Source organism: Mesoplodon bidens, assembly GCF_964165515.1.
Source record: "Mesoplodon bidens genome assembly, chromosome: 14".
Taxonomy (NCBI): domain Eukaryota; kingdom Metazoa; phylum Chordata; class Mammalia; order Artiodactyla; family Ziphiidae; genus Mesoplodon; species Mesoplodon bidens.
This window is the reverse complement of record NC_138170.1, coordinates 77,925,273-77,946,022: the sequence shown is the minus strand read 5'-3', so window position 1 is coordinate 77,946,022 and position 20,750 is coordinate 77,925,273. Positions and strand designations below refer to the sequence as shown.

The 20,750-nt window shown below is 40.1% G+C and overlaps 1 protein-coding gene and 1 long non-coding RNA gene across 3 annotated transcripts in view; one reads left to right on the top strand and one right to left on the bottom strand.

Moving 5' to 3' along the window:
* Positions 1-20,750, top strand: part of LOC308627717 — a 1,107,544-nt gene that overhangs the window by 16,094 nt on the left and 1,070,700 nt on the right. The window lies entirely within an intron of this gene.
* Positions 1-20,750, bottom strand: part of NBAS (NBAS subunit of NRZ tethering complex) — a 342,685-nt gene that overhangs the window by 269,429 nt on the left and 52,506 nt on the right. For both annotated transcript variants that reach the window (XM_081254071.1, XM_081254070.1), the window contains one exon: positions 4,968-5,096. In XM_081254071.1, the coding sequence (XP_081110197.1) occupies positions 4,968-5,096 (129 nt within the window). The remainder of the gene's footprint in view (positions 1-4,967; positions 5,097-20,750) is intronic.

Sequence of the window (20,750 nt, the reverse complement as noted above, 5' to 3'; positions counted from 1 at the left end):
TATTGCTTGAAGAAAGGCCCAGATGAGCTGAATTCACAATTTGGTAAAAGACTTTAAGTCTGTATAGTGCAACAGAAACATTCGTTTTTTTCTCAGGCAATGTTTAAGGTAAAGTTATAAGCTAACTATATACACTATATATTATATACTCTATTTTAAACTAATCGGCTTTCCGTTCGTTTCCCAGAGTAGCCACAAAGAAATCCAAAGCCTGTCCTACCTGGCTGACCCAAGGTCACTTGATTAAACTGGACAAATGAGAAAAGAGCAGCTGTTTTAAGTTTTGTTCAGCTGTTTAAGAGTTCTTCAGTGATTTTCAGCCAGTGATGAATACACAAAGTGACACCATACATTTGGTAAGTGACAATATTATACCTCTCGCTTATTAGTATTTTCACATTCCCAGTGTCTCTACATAATGAACTGCACAACTCCAGGTGTCATTCGTATAAACCACACGGGCTATCTCTCCCTGTCTTCCATTAACATCTTAACTAGTATCCAATTTGCCCACTTAAAGTCAGTATTTCTAAATATAAGCACTGTAAGAAGATTCTCTGGAAAAAAGTCTTGACCTACAAAGTCAGAGGACCTGAGTCAAAATGGAACACTGATTCTAACATTCAGTGATCTAAGTTAACTGCTTTCAGCACTACTCCCATCTCTTAAAACGAGTATAAAAACATTTTTTACTTAACAGGGTTTTTTGTGAAGTAAATGAGAGAGATGAAAATTGCTGTTGATAGCCAAGCCTTACTATACAAACGCTATTTATTCCCAACAATCCTCCTCCCCAAAACCACCAACTGAAGTATGCACCATTCCTCTGAGCTTATCTTTTCATAATATTAACATGTTATTTTATTAATTTGTTTATAATTTCCCTTGCAAGACCATGAATGTCCTAAGGGCAAGGACTGTGACTTATTGCATTTTCTACTGTAGTACTTAGTAGAGATTCAAATACTTGAACTTTATTATTTTACGATAATTATTCTGAATAAAGTAACAACCTACTCTTGATAGCACTGTTACATGCAAGCTTCATAACATTTACTCTAATGCACTATTACTTTTATTTAAGTATAGTTTATGTACAATATTATATGTTACAGGTGTACAACATAGTGGTTCACAATTTTTAAAGGTTATACTCCACTTACAGTGATTATAAAATACTGGCTATATTCCCTGTGTTGTACAATATATCCTTGTAGCTTAGTTCATACATAATAGCTTGTACCTCTTAATCCCCTACACATATCTTGCCCCTCCCCTCCTCCTTCTCACTACTTGTAACCACTAGTTTGTTCTCTATATCTGACTAGTACACTAGATTTTAATGACTCTCTTCATACGTTAAAGTCAAACCTAAAATGTCCAATATCCAATGTGATTCATCCCCGGAATGTAGGTGAAAGACTCAAACAAAGTATGGTTGTTCAAACTTCTTTTGCTGGACAAAGAGTTACCGCCCTCACCTCATGTCACCACATCATAAGTACTGTGATATGGTATCTATCATAAAGTTAAGGGTTTACCAATGACAGACTTTCTCAATTACTTATTCTAGTATCTGGTACACACTAATTAGCTCAAGAGTTCAACACATCTGAGAGGGCTGAAGAAATCTGTGCTACATTCGCAGAGAAAAAGAATTTGTCTCTGTTCTTTTAAAGGTCACATCAAATAAAGCCCAATAAAAAACCTAACAAATAGGGTTTTTCCCACCTTTTTTAAAGAGTATTTATTTTCTCACATGGTCATGGAAAGAGCATGGACATCAGAGCCAGAGAGCTGTGAAATCAAATCTCAGTTCTCCTGCTTACTTGCTGAAAAACCCTAAGAAAAAATTAGTGCTCAGTAAATAATAATAGAGGTTATTATTAGAGTAAATTTTATAAAAGCTGCAAGACTATGTGTACATGTACCTCGATCCTACTGAGCTTTATAAGCCTAGATTAAGTGTATCAAAAGAAAGCAGAGCATTCTGTGAAAATGATGAAGGCTCACAGGAGTTTGTTTATGATGGAATGAAGTTTCACAAAGTAAAACAGAAAGGGTTAGACAAAAGTAGCGAGCAAGAGAGGAGGGCTCAGGGAGCAGGTATAAAGCAGCGTAACAACCAGACTAGAAAAGATGGCAGGTTGCATGAAGGAGTTTTTGCATTTTGATCACAACCTCTGAATAGATAAAATCAAATGCCCTCCCTGTTCTCAACTTTGGACAAAAATTTATTCTGAGGCTAGCACTGGCAGGGGTCTCAGAGGGCCAAGTCTGCCCTATCCAGCTAGTTTTTCCAGGTGCTGAGCAGCAGCAGAAAAGGGAGGGGTTGGCAGCCACTGGCCTGTGATGGGATGTGCTCTGGAATGAAGATGTGCTGAGCAGCCTTGCTGATGGCAACCAGGTCCATGGTTTTCAGCTTTCTGAGCCCCAAATCCCGTTTTTTTCCAGTTTACTCAAGCATTCAAGGGAGATAATTTATACCAACCAAATCAGAAGAAACTGATTGGTAAGCCCAAAAAGGTGTAAATTATAATAAAAGATACAACTAGTTTGAGGAGTTGTATCATCATACAGTCTGTCTGCAGACTGTAGGGTGGCGGGGGGGAGCGCTGAATCAGAGCCACAGAGGTAAGGTGGAAACTCTTTGAGGTACAACTGAAAAATCAGGCTTCAGCAATTCCTGATGAACTGCCTTCTAAACGCTCAGCATATTTCTGTTCAAAAGACTCTCCCTAAGACAACACTAGAGCCAAATTTCTGGCCTGAACTCATGTCCTCCCACCATGCATCTCTGTTGCCATTTCCAAATTCCCTTCCTTTCTTGTCACATTACCTTTCTCATGGCCTATTCCAAATGACTGAGATATTTACATTTATTCATTCCTGAGTTTCAAGATTTTTAAACAATTTTTGTGTTTTTAATAGAATCATTATAAAAACCCAATGAATAACATTCATGGGCTAAAGAGTAATGAATTATAATGAAACTGATTGGCAACTAACAATAAAAAGGTCTAACCAGTCAAAAATTCAAGTATATGCCAATAAGGACTACAACAGATGCAGGTTATCTTTGCATGCAAAAAAAAAAAAAAAAAAAAAAAAGGTACCCAGAATTTCAGAAAACGAAACAGCATACTAATGAATTTTTTTAATAGCCCTTATGCTATATGTACGACATTCTAGGACACTCACAAGATGAAACGTTAAGTGTGCTTCAGAACTTGATCAATATTTCTATTCCGAATGACTAATATTCAAAGTGTTCACCTTTTAAGAAAAAACTTGCTCAGATGTAAAATTTCCCATATATAATAGAACATCAGGGTCTTCCCAAATAACAAGAGCTAAGTATCTTAACACTACACATTGATAACCATGAAAAATGCACAGTACCTTCTGGATCAATTATCTGATGAGCCTAGCTGAATACATTAAAAAAAAACAGTTTTGAGAGCTGGTCCACTCCACTTCTAGAGTGAAGATATAAGTCAACTTAGCTCTCATTTCAGAGGAGACAGAAAGGATGTCCCTCTACTTGGCTACTGAGGTTGATAACTGAGGAGGATCTCTTTCTTCTATTTAGAACAAATCTAGATCCAGTAAGTGAGACAGAGTAGCAGAGATGTGGAGGCCAAGTTAAATTCAACACGGTGAGGAACTGGGCGGGGGGAAGGCGGGGGGAGGGAATCTTCCTACAATTGTGTCTAAGAGAAAAAATTGAAGAACAGCAAAAACAAATAAATTTAAGTCTGGGAAAAGAGTATGAAAATGTAGAGCCCCTTTCTCTTTTCCTCTGTTCTGAGAAACACAAAATACTGTTTGCTTATTAAGAATTCTTTTATAGTGCAGTTTGATGAAATGAAATTCAAAAGAATGCTAATAAGAAGACCCTGAGGGCTTCCCTGGTGGTGCAGTGGTTGCAAGTCCGCCTGCTGATGCAGGGGACACAGGTTCGTGCCCCGGTCCGGGAAGATCCCACATGCCGCTGAGCGGCTGGGCCCGTGAGCCATGGCCGCTGAGCCTGCGCGTCCAGAGCCTGTGCTCCGCAAAAGGAGAGGCCACAACAGTGAGAGGCCCGCGTATCACCAAAAAAAGGACCCTGATCCATTCAGACCTTGCAGGGAATATGCTCCTTTCTTAGAATCACAGAAGTACCCACCAAAGCTGGTGACAGGATACTCCTATAGGAAAGGGGAATGGGGATGTGAGGGAAGGAGAACTAACACTCAAAGTGCTGACATGCAAAATTACCTTCAGAGCAGTAGAAGATTTATAACATAAGCTGTATCTAATTGAGAAGATTTTTCTTAAATCTTCACTCTATCACAACGTGTGGCATTGAATGAGCATCATACCTTACCTGCCCATCCTGATGTTAGATTACAATAGACATTGATACTATCCGTTACTAAACAACTCAATTGTTTAATTCTCAAACGCTGTTATTTCCAGACACTAAAAAAATGAACAGTTCTATCTTTCTCTGTATCTTCTCTATCTACCTTTTGAGTAAAGACAAGATAGCTCCCTTCAACCTTAAGGAAGCCCAGGATTACTAGCACTGCAAGATTTGGAAAGAAGTCTAACCTTTTTACGATATTGACCCTTCAAATCTTCGATATTAGTTAACTTTTGCTGAAAACTTAACATCTTCATTCTGTATTTTTGCAGTGAGAAAGGGGGAAATGCAGAGATCAAAGGACAGAGGACACTCAGGATACAGAGTGTCCTGCTCTACAAATTAGTATCAGCACAGAGTACTACTCTGTTCTTCATTTGTCCTACTACACTGATAATAGTATAATTTAAGTAAAGAATAGGACAGCTTTGGAATGATGAGAATAATAGCTGTGAGCTACATTTTAAAACGTAAAATATCATCAAAATGAAATTAGTATTGTCAGTACTCACCCTTAAGCGAGAATCATTCTAGGAATAATCATAATCAAGAGACACACCTGCTCATTTTGATTCCACTCCCCTTGCTGCTTCAGAGATGGAATGGCCCAGATGCTTAGTTTTCCTGAGAAGTGAACGGCTGCAAGAAGGGTCCCATCTGGAGAAAGTCTCATCTTAAAGATCCCATCCTAGACAATAATTATATTACATTAATGTCAGAGCAAGAGACTTGTAGCCAAATAGAAATAACTTTCAGAATTAACGCTTTTTAGGGGTGCCGTATCATAAATGATCTCTCATAACTAAGGATTCTGACAGCTTCATAACACTATAAATGTGCTCCAGAATATAAAAAACAGAACTCCTGCCCTTAAGGAGTTTTTTTAAATCTACTTTATAGTGTTACGATTTACATATAACCCAAAACCCAAATATGTGAGCATTATAAAAATATTCCTTTATATCACACATAGGTTACCATGAGTTCTCAATATCTTTTATGAGTGGATGTCGACAAAATTATGAATTTCTTGAATTTTGAGTACACACCTTTACAAGAACCTTTACAAGATTCTATGCGAACACAATGCCTGGAATATTCTATACCATGGACAGGCCACAAATTCATGCTACGAAAAAGAAGGAAACGGAGAGGGAGAAAGAGAGAGATGAAGGGAGAGAAAGAGAGAGATAAAGGAAAAGAGGGTCCAAATGGTGATGGTAATAAAAGACCGACTAGAGGAAAATGCATTCCTTAATTTAAGAAGTACATTAAATGTGTAAGGTATTCCAGACCTGCTGGCAAATTATTCAACTGAAGGATTCTAAGTGCTGCCACAGAACAGAGACATTTTGTAACACACTGATTTTACATGGCCAACCCCAGGTACACAGAGAAAGACCTGCCTTCCCAGATCTACTTGTCCAGATAATCTCTCAGTCCTTTCCCATGAGGATACCAGGTTTGCTCAGTTACCACAAGAGAAACCATCCGAGCAGAGATGTTACCTGCCTACCAACTACAACAGAACCAGAAGAACTGAAAAAACACTAACTAAAGACCTATTTCCCATTCAAGCATTTATTAAGAACAGGGTCCAAGGTAGTTTCCCCACAAAAAAATAAGAGAGACCAGAAAATGGCAGTCCACGACCATATTCCTCCCGAATATTTAGAAAATTGGGCAACACAGGGCCCAAATGGCAATAATCAGATGGGACTAGGTAGTATATGCCCTCTTGAAAGGGTCATAAGCTCTCCAGTTAGGCAAAACCCCCATAATTCTCTATTATGGCCCCAAGATTAAGGCAAAAGCTGCAGAACTGAAAACTAAAGATGACTATACTGAAAAACCATAGTTTACAACAGGTTCGATTCACTATATTATCTACCTGGCCTCTTGTAGACAGAGTCTAAGTCCTCAGGTCTAAAATGACTAAGGCACATTAGCCATCAAAAACAAAGAGAACAATTTCAGGAAGTGAGGAACATTGCTACATGAGTGGATAGACAAGAAGATTAGCATCTGCTAATCTCCTCACTGAGGACTAAAATCACTTTAACGAGATGTAACAGGTCTATCCCATAGTGTCATAATTTAATGTAAGAAAGACTAAAATACAAGTGCCTGGGAAGGAGAAGCAATAAAAGCAAAAGCACTTTAAGCAAAATTTTAAATACATCAGCTCTTTTCCTCTGTGATGGAGATGGGGGAATGAGTAGAAGATGAAGGACCTGGCATCTTCCTTTCACAACTCTAAAGTCAATTAGCTCTATGGTTTTGCACAAGATGGGCCTCCGAAGCATAGATTTGCATTCATTAAAAGAACTCTCAGGGCTTCCCTGGTGGCACAGTGGTTAAGAATCTACCTGCCAAGGCAGGGGACACGGGTTTTTGCCCTGGTCCAGGAAGATCCCACATGCTGCGGAGCAACTAAGCCCGTGTGCCACAACTACTGAGCCTGCGCTCTAGAGCCCGCGTGCCACAACTACTGAAGCCTGCCTGCCACAACTACTGAAGCCCACGCGCCTAGAGACCATGCTCCGCAATGGAAGAAGCCACCGCAGTGAGAAGCCTGCACACCGCAACGAAGACTAGCCCCAGCTTGCGGCAACTAGAGGAAGCCCACACACAGTAATGAAGACCCAACGTAGACAAAAATAAAAATAAATTAAGAAAAAAAACCTCTCCACCCATACTTTAGAGTTTCAGATGACGAAACTGAAGACCTGAAGGGTTACAACACTTGCCCAAGAACATCATTCAGTGTTAAGTAGCAAAAGCTGAACCAGATGCAGAGTCTTCCATCCCCCTCCACGTCCCCTGATGGCACCATGATCACTGCCCTCACCTGGGCCAAAGCCTTTCTAGTAGTGACAGGCATGTTCCTCAGTAGAAATTATGACCAAGTATACATTATTATTTCAACACCTGAACAATTAGTCACGTGTGATCTGTATGGTAACCTGCAGGTACACCATACGTTCCATTAAACCCCACTAAAAGTGCTCTGAAACCAAGTAGGAGGTTTATGGATCTCTTCAACAAAAAACAAACCAAGGGGCTTCCCTGGTGGCGCAGTGGTTGAGCGTCCGCCTGCCGATGCAGGGGACACGGATTCGTGCCCCGGTCCGGGAAGATCCCACATGCCGCGGAGCGGCTGGGCCCGTGAGCCATGGCCGCTGAGCCTGCGTGTCCGGAGCCTGTGCTCCGCAACAGGAGAGGCCACAACAGTGAGAGGCCCGCGTACCGCAAAAAACAAACCAAAAAATGTATCCTGAATAATGTGAATAATTTAACAACAGCATTACGACCAGGGAAATAATGAGTGAATATGCTAAATTTCCTTTTGTTTTCATTCCTCCCTCCCTTCCTTCCATCCTTCCTCCATGCTTAAGTAATAAATATATTTACTAAAATGTTAACCATTTGCTTTCTTTTCTTCATCCCCTTAGTTTCATTTGATGCCATGACATTCACACTGCAAACTTACCATTCCTTTCCATAAGCATTTTGTTGTAGAAATTTGCACTCACACAGACAAAAGTAGAAACTGCAGTATAATAAATGCCCAGGGGCCCAACAACCATCTTAAACAAACATCAGCATTCCAAGCTTGTCTCACATGTCATTCCCCAATCACCACAATGCCCTCAGGGACCTTTGTCCCCTGGAGGATTTTAAAGCAAATCTCAGACATTACATGCATACACATTAAGTGTACATTTCTTTCAAGTCCCAAGTTATCTGTTTAACTTGCATAAATATGCACAGTAAGAAGATATGGTTATTAGCAGCAACTGAATTGTAGCCAACTGATGACACAGGCAAGTCACCTATGTTACTTGAGAAACACAGTGATTTCCTACTGAAATATAAACTCTACTTCTTATTTGTAGAAACTTTTCTGAATATCTATAGCATGCAGGGTACTTCTGGCCCAGAAAGTAATTTATTATCCTGACAGTAACTGTGACACAAGATGTAAAGCCACAGTTAGAAAATCCATGATAAATTCTGTAAGCAGAGTCTGCGGTATCTGGAAACCTGAATGTCTACTGGTTGGCAAGGAAGAGAATTCAGGAGTGTATGCTTTGGAAATAGGAGGCAATGGCTTTTCAATCAACTGTACATCACAATAAAAGTAAACTTCTAACATTCAAACCATACCCCTCATATTGTATTAAGATTTCTCAGCATAAGTGAATAACAATCTTGTTCTCTTCTCCCCCATTTGAATTAAGTAGTTGTAAAGGCAATAAAATTTAGGTGTAGCTGTAATTTTCACTTTGGTTAAAATGTGTCTGTGTGGGCTTCACTGGTGGTGCAGTGGTTGGGAGTCCACCTGCAGATGCAGGGGACACAGGTCTGTGCCCCGGTCCAGGAGGCTCCCGCATGCCGTGGAGCGGCTGGGCCCATGAGCCATGGCCGCTGAGCCTGTGCGTCCGGAGCCTGTGCTCCACAACAGGAGAGACCGCGACGGTGGGAGGCCCGCGTACCACAAAAAAAAAAAAAAAAAAAAAAAAGTGTCTGTGAATTTCTTTCACATTTCTCAACTACAAATGCCATTTTCATTTTAATTCATCATTTCAACAGTTGGAATGTTGGTCAAGAATACAGAACTTAGGGCTTCCCTGGTGGCGCAGTGGTTGAGAGTCCGCCTGCCGATGCAGGGGACACGGGTTCGTGCCTCTATCCCGGAAGATCCCACATGCCGCGCAGCGGCTGGGCCCGCGAGCCATGGCCGCGGAGCCTGTGTGTCCGGAGCCTGTGCTCCGCAACGGGAGAGGCCACAGCAGTGAGAGGCCCGCGTACAGCAAAAAAAAAAAAAAAAAAAAAAGAATACAGAACTTGGCAGGGAAAAGAGGGAAGCTCCAAGATGAGGAACAAGACAAGGATGCCCCCTCCTGCCATTTTTATTCAACATGGTACAGAAAGTCTTAGCCAGAGCAATTAGGCAAGAAAAAGAAAAGGCACACAAATTGGAAAGGAAGAAGTAAGATTGGCTCTGTTTGCAGATCACATGATATTATACATAGATAACCCTAATGACTCCATCAAAAAACTGTTAGAATAAATAAATTTGTAAAATTGCAGGATACAAAATCAACATACAAAATTCAGTTGCTTTTCTATACAATAACAGTGAACTCTAGGAAAGAGAAATTGAGAAAACAATCCCATTTACAATAGCATCAGAAAGAGTAAAATACTTAGGAATAAATTTAACCAAGGAAGTGAGAGAGACATATACTGAAAACTATAAAACATTAATGAAAGAAACTGAAGAAGACACATATAAATGGAAAGAAATTCCATATTCATGAATTGGAAGAATTACTATTGTTAAAATATCCATACTACCCAAAGTGATCTACAGATTCAATGCAACCTCTATCAAAATTCCAATGGCATTTTTTACAGACAGAGAAAAAACAATCCTAGAATTTGCATGGTACCACAAAAGACCCAAGTCAAAGCGATCTTAAAAAAGAAGAATAAAGCTAGAGGCATTATACATCCAGGTTTCAAACTATACTACAAAGCTATAATAATCAAAACAGTATGGTCTTGGCATTAAAAACAGATACATAGGTCAATGGAACAGAATAGAGAGACCAGAAATAAACTCAAGCATATATGGTCCATTAATTTACAACAAAGGAGCCAAGAATACACAAAGGAGAAAATAGTCTCTTCAATAAATGATACTGGAAAAACTGGATAGCCACATGCAAAAGAATGAAATGGACCCCTAATTTACACCATATACAAAAGTCAACTCTAAATGGATGAAATACTTGAACATAAGACCTGAAATTGTAAAACTTCTGGAGGAAGCATGGAGTTGGGTAAACTTCTTGACTTCGGTCTTGGCAATGATTTTCTTGGATTTGCCATCAAGGCAAAGGCAAGAAAAGCAAAAACAAGTGGGAATACATCAATCTAAAAAGCTTCTACATAGCAAAGGAAACTATCAGCAAAATGAAAAGGCAACCTATGGAATGGGAGAAAATATCTGCAAACCATATAACCAAGAAGGGGTTAATATCCAAAACATACAAGAAACTCATACAACTCAATAGCAAAACACAAATAATCCAATTTAACAATGGGCAATGAATCTAAATAGACATTTTTCCAAAGAAGACACACAAATGGCCAACAGATACATGAAAAGTTGCTCCACATCACTAGTCAGCAGGGAAATGAAAATCAAAAACAATGATATATCATCTCACAACTGTTAGGATGGCTATTATAAAAGAGACAAGAGATGATAAACACTGGTGAGAACATAGAGAAAAGGGAACCCTTGTACACTGTTGGTAAGAATGTAAACTGGTATAGTCACCGTGAGAAACAGAACGGAGTTTCCTCAAGAAAGTAAAAACAGAACTACCACAAGATCCAGCAATCCCACTTCTGGGTATATTTCCAAATGAAATGAAAACATTATCTCAAAGAGATACCTGCACTCCCAAGTTCACTGCAGCATTACTCACAATAGCCAAGGTATGAAATACACACACACAATGGAATATTATTCAGCCTTTAAAAAGAAGGAAATCCTGTCATTTGCAAAAACATGAATGAAACTGGAGGGCATTTTGATAACTGAAATAAGCCAGATACAAAAAGACAAATACGGACCCGGAGGAAGATGGCGGAAGAGTAAGACGCGGAGATCACCTTCCTCCCCACAGATACATCAGAAATTCATCTACACGTGGAACAACTCCTACAGAACACCTACTGAACGCTGACAGAAGACCTCAGACCCCCCAAAAGGCAAGAAACTCCCCACATACCTGGGTAGGGCAAAAGAAAAAAAGAATAAACAGAGACAATAGGATAGGGACGGGACCTGCACCAGTGGGAGGGAGCCGTGAAGGAGGAAAGGTTTCCACACACTACAAGCCCCTTCGCGGGCGGAGACTGCAGGTGGCGGAGGGGGAAAGCTTCGGAGTAGCGGAGGAGAGCACAGCAACAGGGGTGCGGAGGGCAAAGCGGAGAGATTCCGGCACAGAGGACCGGTGCCCTCAGGCACACACCAGCCCGAGAGGCTTGTCTGCTCGGCCGCCGGGGCGGGCGGGGCTGGGAGCTGAGGCTCGGGTATCGGCTTTCAGTCGGAGCGCAGGGAGAGGACTGGGGCTGGCGGCAGGAAGAGAGCCTGAAGGGGTTAGTGCACCACGGCTAGCCCGGAGGGAGTCCGGGGAAAGGGTCTGGAGCTGCCGAAGAGGCAAGAGACTTTTTTCCCTTTTGTTTACTGGTGCGCGAGGAGAGGGCATTAAGAGGGCTGCTTGGGGAAGCGCCGGAGACAGGCGCCAGCCGCGGGTAAGGCGCGGACCTCGGAGACGGGCGTGAGACGCTAGGGCCGCCGCCGCCGCCGCGGGGCCTGTGTGCGAGCGCGGGTCACTGTCCGCCCCGCCTTCCGGGGGGCCTGTGCACCCCGCCACTGCCGGGGTCCCGGGACCAGGGGACGGCTTTCCCGGGAAAGCGCACGGAGCGCCACGGGCTGCTGCAACGTCACGCCGGCCTCTGCCGCCGCAGGCCCGCCCCACACTGCGCGCCCCTTCCTCTCCTCTGCCTGAGTGAGCCAGAGCCCCCGAATCAGCGGCTCCTTTAAACCCATCCTGTCTGAGCAAAGAACGGACGCCCTCCGGCGACCTACGCGCAGAGGCGGGGCCAGGTCCAAGGCTGAGACCCGGGAGCTGTGAGAGCAGAGACAGGGAAATCTCTCTGTGCAGCCTCGGAGGCAGCGGATTAAAGCTCCACGGTCCATTTGATGTGCCCTGCGTCTGTGGAGTGCATGAATGGACAGCGAATCATCCCAAATTGAGGAAGTGGACTTTGAGGACAAGATTTAAGACTTTCCCCCCTTTTCCTCTTTTTACAACGAATTATCCCAAATTAAGGAGGTGGACTTACAGAGCAAGATTTCAGACTTCTCGCCCTTTTCCTTTTTTTACAACGAATTATCCCAAATTGAGGAGGTGGACTTGGAGAGCAAGATTTTTGATTTTTTCCCCTGCTCTCTTTTTGTGAATGTGTAGGTGTAATCTTCTGTGTAAGATTCTCTCTGTATAGCTTTGCTTCCACCATATGTCCCAGGGTTCTATCGGTCCGTTTTTTTTTTCCAATAATTACTTTTTAATTTTAATAACGCTACTATATTTCATACTTTATTCTATTTTACTTTACCTGCTCTTTCTTTTTTTCCTACCTTCCCTTCCTCCCTCCCTCCCTCCACTCCTCCTTTCTTTTTCTTTCCTTCCTCCCTCCCTCCCACCCTTCTTCTTTCCACTTTCTTTTTCTTTCCTTCCTCCCTCCCTCCCTCCCGTCTTTCTTTCTTTCTTTCCTTCCTCCCTCCCTCCCTCCCTCCCTTCTTCCATTCACTCTTCCTTTTGCTTTCATTCCTCCCTCCCTCCCTCCTTTCTTTCCTTCTTTCCATCCTTCCTCCCTCCCTCCCTCCTTTCTTTCTTTCTTCTGTCCTTCCTTCCTTTCTTCCCTTCTTCCTTTCTTTCCCTCTCTCTTTCTTTCTTCTACTAATTCTTTCTTTCTACTTTTTCTCCCTGTTATTCTGAGCCGGGTGGATGAAAGGCTCTTGGTGCTGCAGCCAGGAGTCAGTGCTGTGCCTCTGAAGTGGGAGAGCCAACTTCAGGACACGGGTCCACAAGAGACCTCCCAGCTCCACATAATATCAAGCAGCGAAAATCTCCCAGAGATCTCCATCTCAACACCAGCACCCAGCTTCAGTCAACGACCAGCAAGCTACAGTGCTGGTCACCCTATGCCAAGCAACTAGCAAGGCAGGAACACAACCCCACCCATTAGCAGAGAGGCTACCTAAAAACATAATAAGGCCATAGGCACCCCAAAACACACCACCAGACGTGGACCTGTCCACCAGAAAGACAAGATCGAGCCTCAACCACCAGAACACAGGCATTAGTGCCCCCCACCAGGAAGCCTACACAACCTACTGAAACAACCTTAGCCACTGGGGACAGACACCAAAAACAATGGGAACTACGAATCTGCAGCCTGCAAAAAGGAGACCCCAAACACAGTAACATAAGCAAAATGAGAAGACAGAAAAACACACAGCAGGTGAAGGAGCAAGAAAAAAACCTACCAGACCTAACAAATGAAGAGGTAATAGGCAGTCTACCTGAAAAAGAATTCAGAATAATGATAGTAAAGCTGATCCAAGATTCTATTTCCAAGATCCATAATCTTGGAAACAGAATAGACAAAATGCAAGAAACAGTTAACAAGGACCTAGAAGAACTAAAGATGAATCAAGCATCGATTAAAAACACAATAAATGAAATGAAAAATACTCTAGATGGGATCAATAGCAGAATAACTGAGGCAGAAGAACGGATAAGTGAGGTGGAAGATAAAATAGTGGAAATAACTGATGCAGAGCAAAATAAAGAAAAAAGAATGAAAAGAACAGAGGACAGTCTCAGAGACCTCTGGGACAACATTAAACGCACCAACATTCGAATTATAGGGGTTCCAGAAGAAGAAGAGAAAAAGAAAGGGACTGAGAAAATATTTGAAGAGATTATAGTTGAAAACTTCCCTAATATGGGAAAGGAAATAGTTAATCAAGTCCAGGAGGCACAGAGAGTCCCATACAGAATAAATCCAAGGAGAAATACACCAAGACACATATTAATCAAACTGTCAAAAATTAAACACAAGAAATCATATTAAAAGCAGCAAGGGAAAAACAACAAATAACACACAAGGGAATCCCCATCAGGTTAACAGCTGATCTCTCAGCAGAAACTCTACAAGCCAGAAGGGAGTGGCAGGACATAATTAAAGTGATGAAGGAGAGAAACCTGCAACCAAGATTACTCTACCCAGCAAGGATCTCATTCAGATTTGATGGAGAAATTAAAACCTTTACAGACAAGCAAAAGCTGAGAGAGTTCAGCACCACCAAACCAGCTTTACAACAAATGCTAAAGAAACTTCTCTAGGCAAGAAACACAACAGAAGGAATATACCAACAATAACGAACCCAAAGCAATTAAGGAAATGGGAATAGGAACATACATATCAATAATTACCTTAAATGTAAATGGACTAAATGCTCCCACCAAAAGACACAGAGTGGCTGAATGGATACAAAAACAAGACCCATATATATGCTGTCTACAAGAGACCCATTTCATACCTAGAGACACATACAGATTGAAAGTAAAGGGATGGAAAAAGATATTCCATGCAAATGGCAATCAAAAGAAAGCTGGAGTAGCAATTCTTATATCAGACAAAATAGACTTTAAAATAAAGACTATTAGAAGAGACAAAGAAGGACACTACATAACGATAAAGGGATCGATCCAAGAAGAAGATATAACAATTGTAAATATTTATGCACCCAACATAGGAGCACCTCAATACATAAGGCAAATACTAACAGCCATAAAAGGGGAAATCGACAGTAACACAATCATAGTAGGGGACTTTAACACCCCATTTTCACCAATGGACAGATCATCCAAAATGAAAATAAATAAGGAAATACAAGCTTTACATGATACATTAAACAAGATGGACTTAGTTGATATTTATAGGACATTCCATCCAAAAACAACAGAATACACATTTTTCTCAAGTGCTCATGGAACATTCTCCAGGATAGATCATATCTTGGGTCACAAATCAAGCCTTGGTAAATTTAAGAAAATTGAAATTGTATCAAGTATCTTTTCCGACCACAATGCTATGAGACTAGACATCAATTACAGGAAAAGATCTGTAAAAAATACAAACACATGGAGGCTAAACAATACACTACTCAATAACGAACTGATCACTGAAGAAATCAAAGAGGAAATTAAAAAATACCTAGAAACAAATGACAATGGAGACACGACGACCCAAAACCTATGGGACGCAGCAAAAGCAGTTCTAAGGGGGAAGTTTATAGCAATACAATCCCACCTTAAGAAACAGGAAACATTTCGAGTAAACAACCTGACCCTGCACCTAAAGCAATTAGAGAAAGAAGAACAAAAAACCCCCAAAGTTAGCAGAAGGAAAGAAATCATAAAGATCAGGTCAGAAATAAATGAAAAAGAAATGAAGGAAACAATAGCAAAGATCAACCAAACTAAAAGCTGGTTCTTTGAGAAGATAAACAAAATTGACAAACCATTAGCCAGACTCATCAAGAAAAGAAGGGAGAAGACTCAAATCAATAGAATTAGAAATGAAAAAGGAGAAGTAACAACTGACACTGCAGAAATACGAAAGATCATGAGAGACTACTATAAGCAACTCTATGCCAATAAAATGGACAACCTGGAAGAAATGGACAAATTCTTAGAAATGCACAACCTGCCAAGACTGACTCAGGAAGAAATAGGAAATATGAATAGACCAATCACAAGCACTGAAATTGAGACTGTGATTAAAAATCTTCCATCAAACAAAAGCCCAGGACCAGATGGCTTCACAGGCGAATTCTATCAAACATTTAGAGAAGAGCTAACACCCATCCTTCTCCAACTCTTCCAAACAATATCAGAGGAAGGAACACTCCCAAACTCATTCTACGAGGCCACCATCACCTTGATACCAAAACCAGGCAAGGATGTCACAAAGAAAGAAAACTACAGGCCAATATCACTGATGAACATAGATGCAAAAATCCTCAACAAAATACTAGCAAACAGAATCCAACAGCACATTAAAAGGATCATACACCATGATCAAGTGGGGTTTATTCCAGGAATGCAAGGATTCTTCAGTATACGCAAATCAATCAATGTGATACACCATATTAACAAGTTGAAGGAGAAAAACCATATGATCATCTCAATAGATGCAGAGAAAGCTTTCGACAAAATTCAACACCCATTTATGATAAAAACCCTGCAGAAAGTAGGCATAGAGGGAACTTTCCTCAACATAATAAAGGCCATATATGACAAACCCACAGCCAGCATCGTCCTCAATGGTGAAAAACTGAAACCATTTCCACTAAGATCAGGAACAAGACAAGGCTGCCCACTCTCACCACTCTTATTCAACATAGTTTTGGAAGTTTTAGCCACAGCAATCAGAGAAGAAAAGGAAATAAAAGGAATCCAAATTGGAAAAGAAGAAGTAAAGCTGTCACTGTTTGCAGATGACATGATACTATACATAGAGAATCCTAAAGATGCTACCGAAAAACTACTAGAGCTAATCAATGAATTTAGTAAAGTAGCAGGATACAAAATTAATGTACAGAAATCTCTGGCATTCCTGTACACTAATGATGAAAAATCTGAAAATGAAATCAAGAAAACACTCCCATTTACCATTGCAACAAAAAGAATAAAATATCTAGGAATAAACCTACCTAAGGAGACAAAAGACCTGTATGCAGAAAATTATAAGACACTGATGAAAGAAATGAAAGATGATACAAATAGATGGAGAGATATACCATGCTCCTGGATTGGAAGAATCAATATTGTGAAAATGACTCTACTACCCAAAGCAATCTACAGATTCAATGCAATCCCTATCAAACTACCACTGGCATTTTTCACAGAACTAGAACAAAAAATTTCAAAATTTGTTTGGAAAAACAAAAGACCCCGAATAGCCAAAGCAATCTTGAGAACGAAAAACGGAGCTGGAGGAATCAGGCTCCCTGACTTCAGACTATACTACAAAGCTACAGTAATTAAGACAGTGTGGTACTGGCATAAAAACAGAAAGATAGATCAGTGGATCAGGATAGAAAGCCCAGAGACAAACCCACGCACATATGGCCAACTTATCTTTGATAAAGGAGGCAGGAATGTACAGTGGAGAATGGACAGCCTCTTCAATAAGTGGTGCTGGGAAAACTGGACAGGGACATGTAAAAGTTTGAGATTAGATCATTCCCTAACACCATACACAAAAATAAGCTCAAAATGGATTAAAGACTTAAATGTAAGGCCAGAAACTATCAAACTCTTAGAGGAAAACATAGGTAGAACACTCTATGACATAAATCACAGCAAGATCCTTTTGGACCCACCTCCTAGAGAAATGGAAATAAAAACAAAGATAAACAAATGGGACCTAATGAAACTTCAAAGCTTTTGCACAGCAAAGGAAACCATAAACAAGACCAAAAGACAACCCTCAGAATGGGAGAAAATATTTGCAAATGAAGCAACTGACAAAGGATTAATCTCCAAAATTTATAAACAGCTCATGCAGCTCAATAGCAAAAAAACAAACAACCCAATCCAAAAATGGGCAGAAGACTTAAATAGGCATTTCTCCAAAGAAGATATACAGACTGCCAACAAACACATGAAAGAATGCTCAACATCATTAATCATTAGAGAAATGCAAATCAAAACTACAATGAGATATCATCTCACACCAGTCAGAATGGCCATCATCAAGAAATCTACAAACAATAAATGCTGGAGAGGGTGTGGAGAAAAGGGAACACTCTTGCACTGCTGGTGGGAATGTGAATTGGTACAGCCACTATGGAGAACAGTATGGAGGTTCCTTAAAAAACTAAAAATAGAACTACCATATGACCCAGCAATCCCACTACTAGGCATATACCCTGAGAAAACCATAATTCAAAAAGAGACATGTACCAAAATGTTCATTGCAGCTCTATTCACAATAGCCCAGAGCTGGAAACAACCTAAGTGTCCATCATCGGATGAATGGATAAAGAAGGTGTGGCACATATATACAATGGAATATTACTCAGCCATAAAAAGAAACGAAACTGAGCTATTTGTAATGAGGTGGATAGACCTAGAGTCTGTCATACAGAGTGAAGTAAGTCAGAAAGAGAAAGACAAATACCGTATGCTAACACATATATACGGAATTTAAAAAGAAAAAAATGTCATGAAGAACCTAGGGGTAAAACGGGAATAAAGACACAGACCTACTTGAGAATGGACTTGAGGATATGGGGAGGGGGAAGGGTAAGCTGTGACAAAGCGAAAGAGAGGCATGGACATAGATACACTACCAAACGTAAGGTAGATAGATAGAGGGAAGCAGCCGCAGAGCAGAGGGAGATCAGCTCGGTGCTTTGCGACCGCCTGGAGGGGTGGGATGGGGAGGGTGGGAGGGAGGGAGATGCATGAGGGAAGGGATGTGGGAACAGATGTATATGTATGACTGATTCACTTTGTTATAAAGCAGAAACTAATAAAAAAAAAAGACAAATACTACATGAAATCACTTATACATAGAATCTTAAAGAAAAAAGTCAAAATCATAAAAACAGTGAGTAGAACAGTGTTTGCCTACTAGGGGCTGGGGGTTGGAAGAACAGGGAGAGGTTGGTGAAAGGGTACAAACTTTCAGTTATATGCTGAATAAAGTCTGAGGATCTAATGTATAACATTGGTAATTATAGGTGATAACATTGTATTGTGTAATTGAAATTTGTTAAGGAAAGGATTTAAATGTTCTCACACATATACACAGACACAAAAAGTAAATATGTGAGGTGATGCATGTATTAACTCAATGGGGAAAAATCCTTTCTCAGTGTATAGGTACCTATATCAAATCATCAACTTAACTATCTTACAATTTCATTTGTAAATTATATCTCAATAAAGGTGAGGAAAAGAAAAAGAAAACAGTGACTATCACTTACCACCTGCTTCCGTTTACGCCATGAGGTTTTAACTTCATTAAAAGGTAGTCTAGCTAAATAATTACTTGGTAAGTTAGCATCCCTGGGTAGACAGCATGGGGCATAGGAAGGGGACTTTGCACAGTAAACTGTCTTCTTACATTAGTCATTCATTTATGGCCCTTTTAATTAACTTCACTGTCAATTCTCCTATTTACCTCCTCATCTCAAATCCCTTCCTAAAACTTTTCCAAAGATATCTTCCCTTACTTCATTGAGTCTTTTGTGTAGCAATGTAATACTAACAAAATACTACTGAAATTAATAATGTGAACATTATTTTAACTTCTACTTCTCATTTACACTAAACCACTAGCTCAAATGTCCATTTGATCTTGTGTTAATTAAAAACACTAATTAAAGCCTTCTCCTAGTGGAGCAATATTTGGAGTGGGAAATGTGTCTTCCCTCAAACACTGCAAGAAAACTTTTCAACTGTCCTTTCTAAAAGAGAGATTTTTTTAAATGTTAAATATCAGACCTTCGTACTGAGATTAGTTTAAATTGCCTCACCTTCTTCAACTGCCTATCATCTATATAGGAAAATTAAAAATGAGTGATTTCCAATTTCATTATACCTTCCAAATGTACAAGCTATAGTAAAATCAAAGTACTGAATTCTAGTACACACGTTCAAAATGTTCTAAATTACTACATACGCTTAAAGGAAAAAAAACCTCAGCTCAATCAAAGGTGAATTTGTAAGTACTGCTCTTCCAACACTCAACAATTATTTTCTAAATATTACATATTCAATAATACATAGTACATGCCAGGCACTGTTTTATACTCTGGGGAACCTGCAGTGAAAAAAACAAACATAAACCCCTGCCCTCAAGGTATTCAGTAGGTGTTCTAACCCACTGAAGTTTAGAAGTCTGACCCCAAAGAATAAACAGAAATCTATTTTCAAATCAAAAGAAAGTCATCCTCAAAAGCCTGGTTAACAACCTGAGGGAGGGAACACTGCAAAAGTATGAAGGAAATAAAAAAGCCTTTGGAGAAAAAAAAAGTTTCCAAGCTAATACCCTTCTCAAAAAAATTATTTTTTAATTATAAAACTTTAGTTTATTAAAACTGTGATATATTGCCATGAGAATAGACATGTACACCAATGAAACAGAAAAGAGAGCAGAGAAACAGAGCTACAATGTACCCTTTGTAAATGTCTGTCCTGACAGACATTATATAAATTATGGTGGCAGTGTATAAATTATGGCATTATATAAATTAGTTGGGAAAGAATACAGCACTGAATTAATGGTACCAGCCACACAGAGCATATTATAAATTAGATTCCTACTATATCCAACAAAAAGAAATTCAAGATGGATTGAAAACTTACAGGTGAAAAGCAAAACCATGAAACTTTTAAAAGAAAACATAGAACATCTTTACAATATCAGCATGTGAAAGAACTTCGTAAGACCTCAAAGCCCAAAGCATAAAGGAAAGATTTAAATTTAAACTTTCTGGAGGAAGGAAGGATGGGGAATTCGGGATTAGCAGAAGCAAACTATTACACATAGGATGGTGAAACAACAAGGTCCTACTGTATAACTATATTCAATATCCTGTGATAAAGCATAATGGCAAAGAATATGAAAAAGAAAAAAAATATACGTATAACTGAGTCACTTTGCT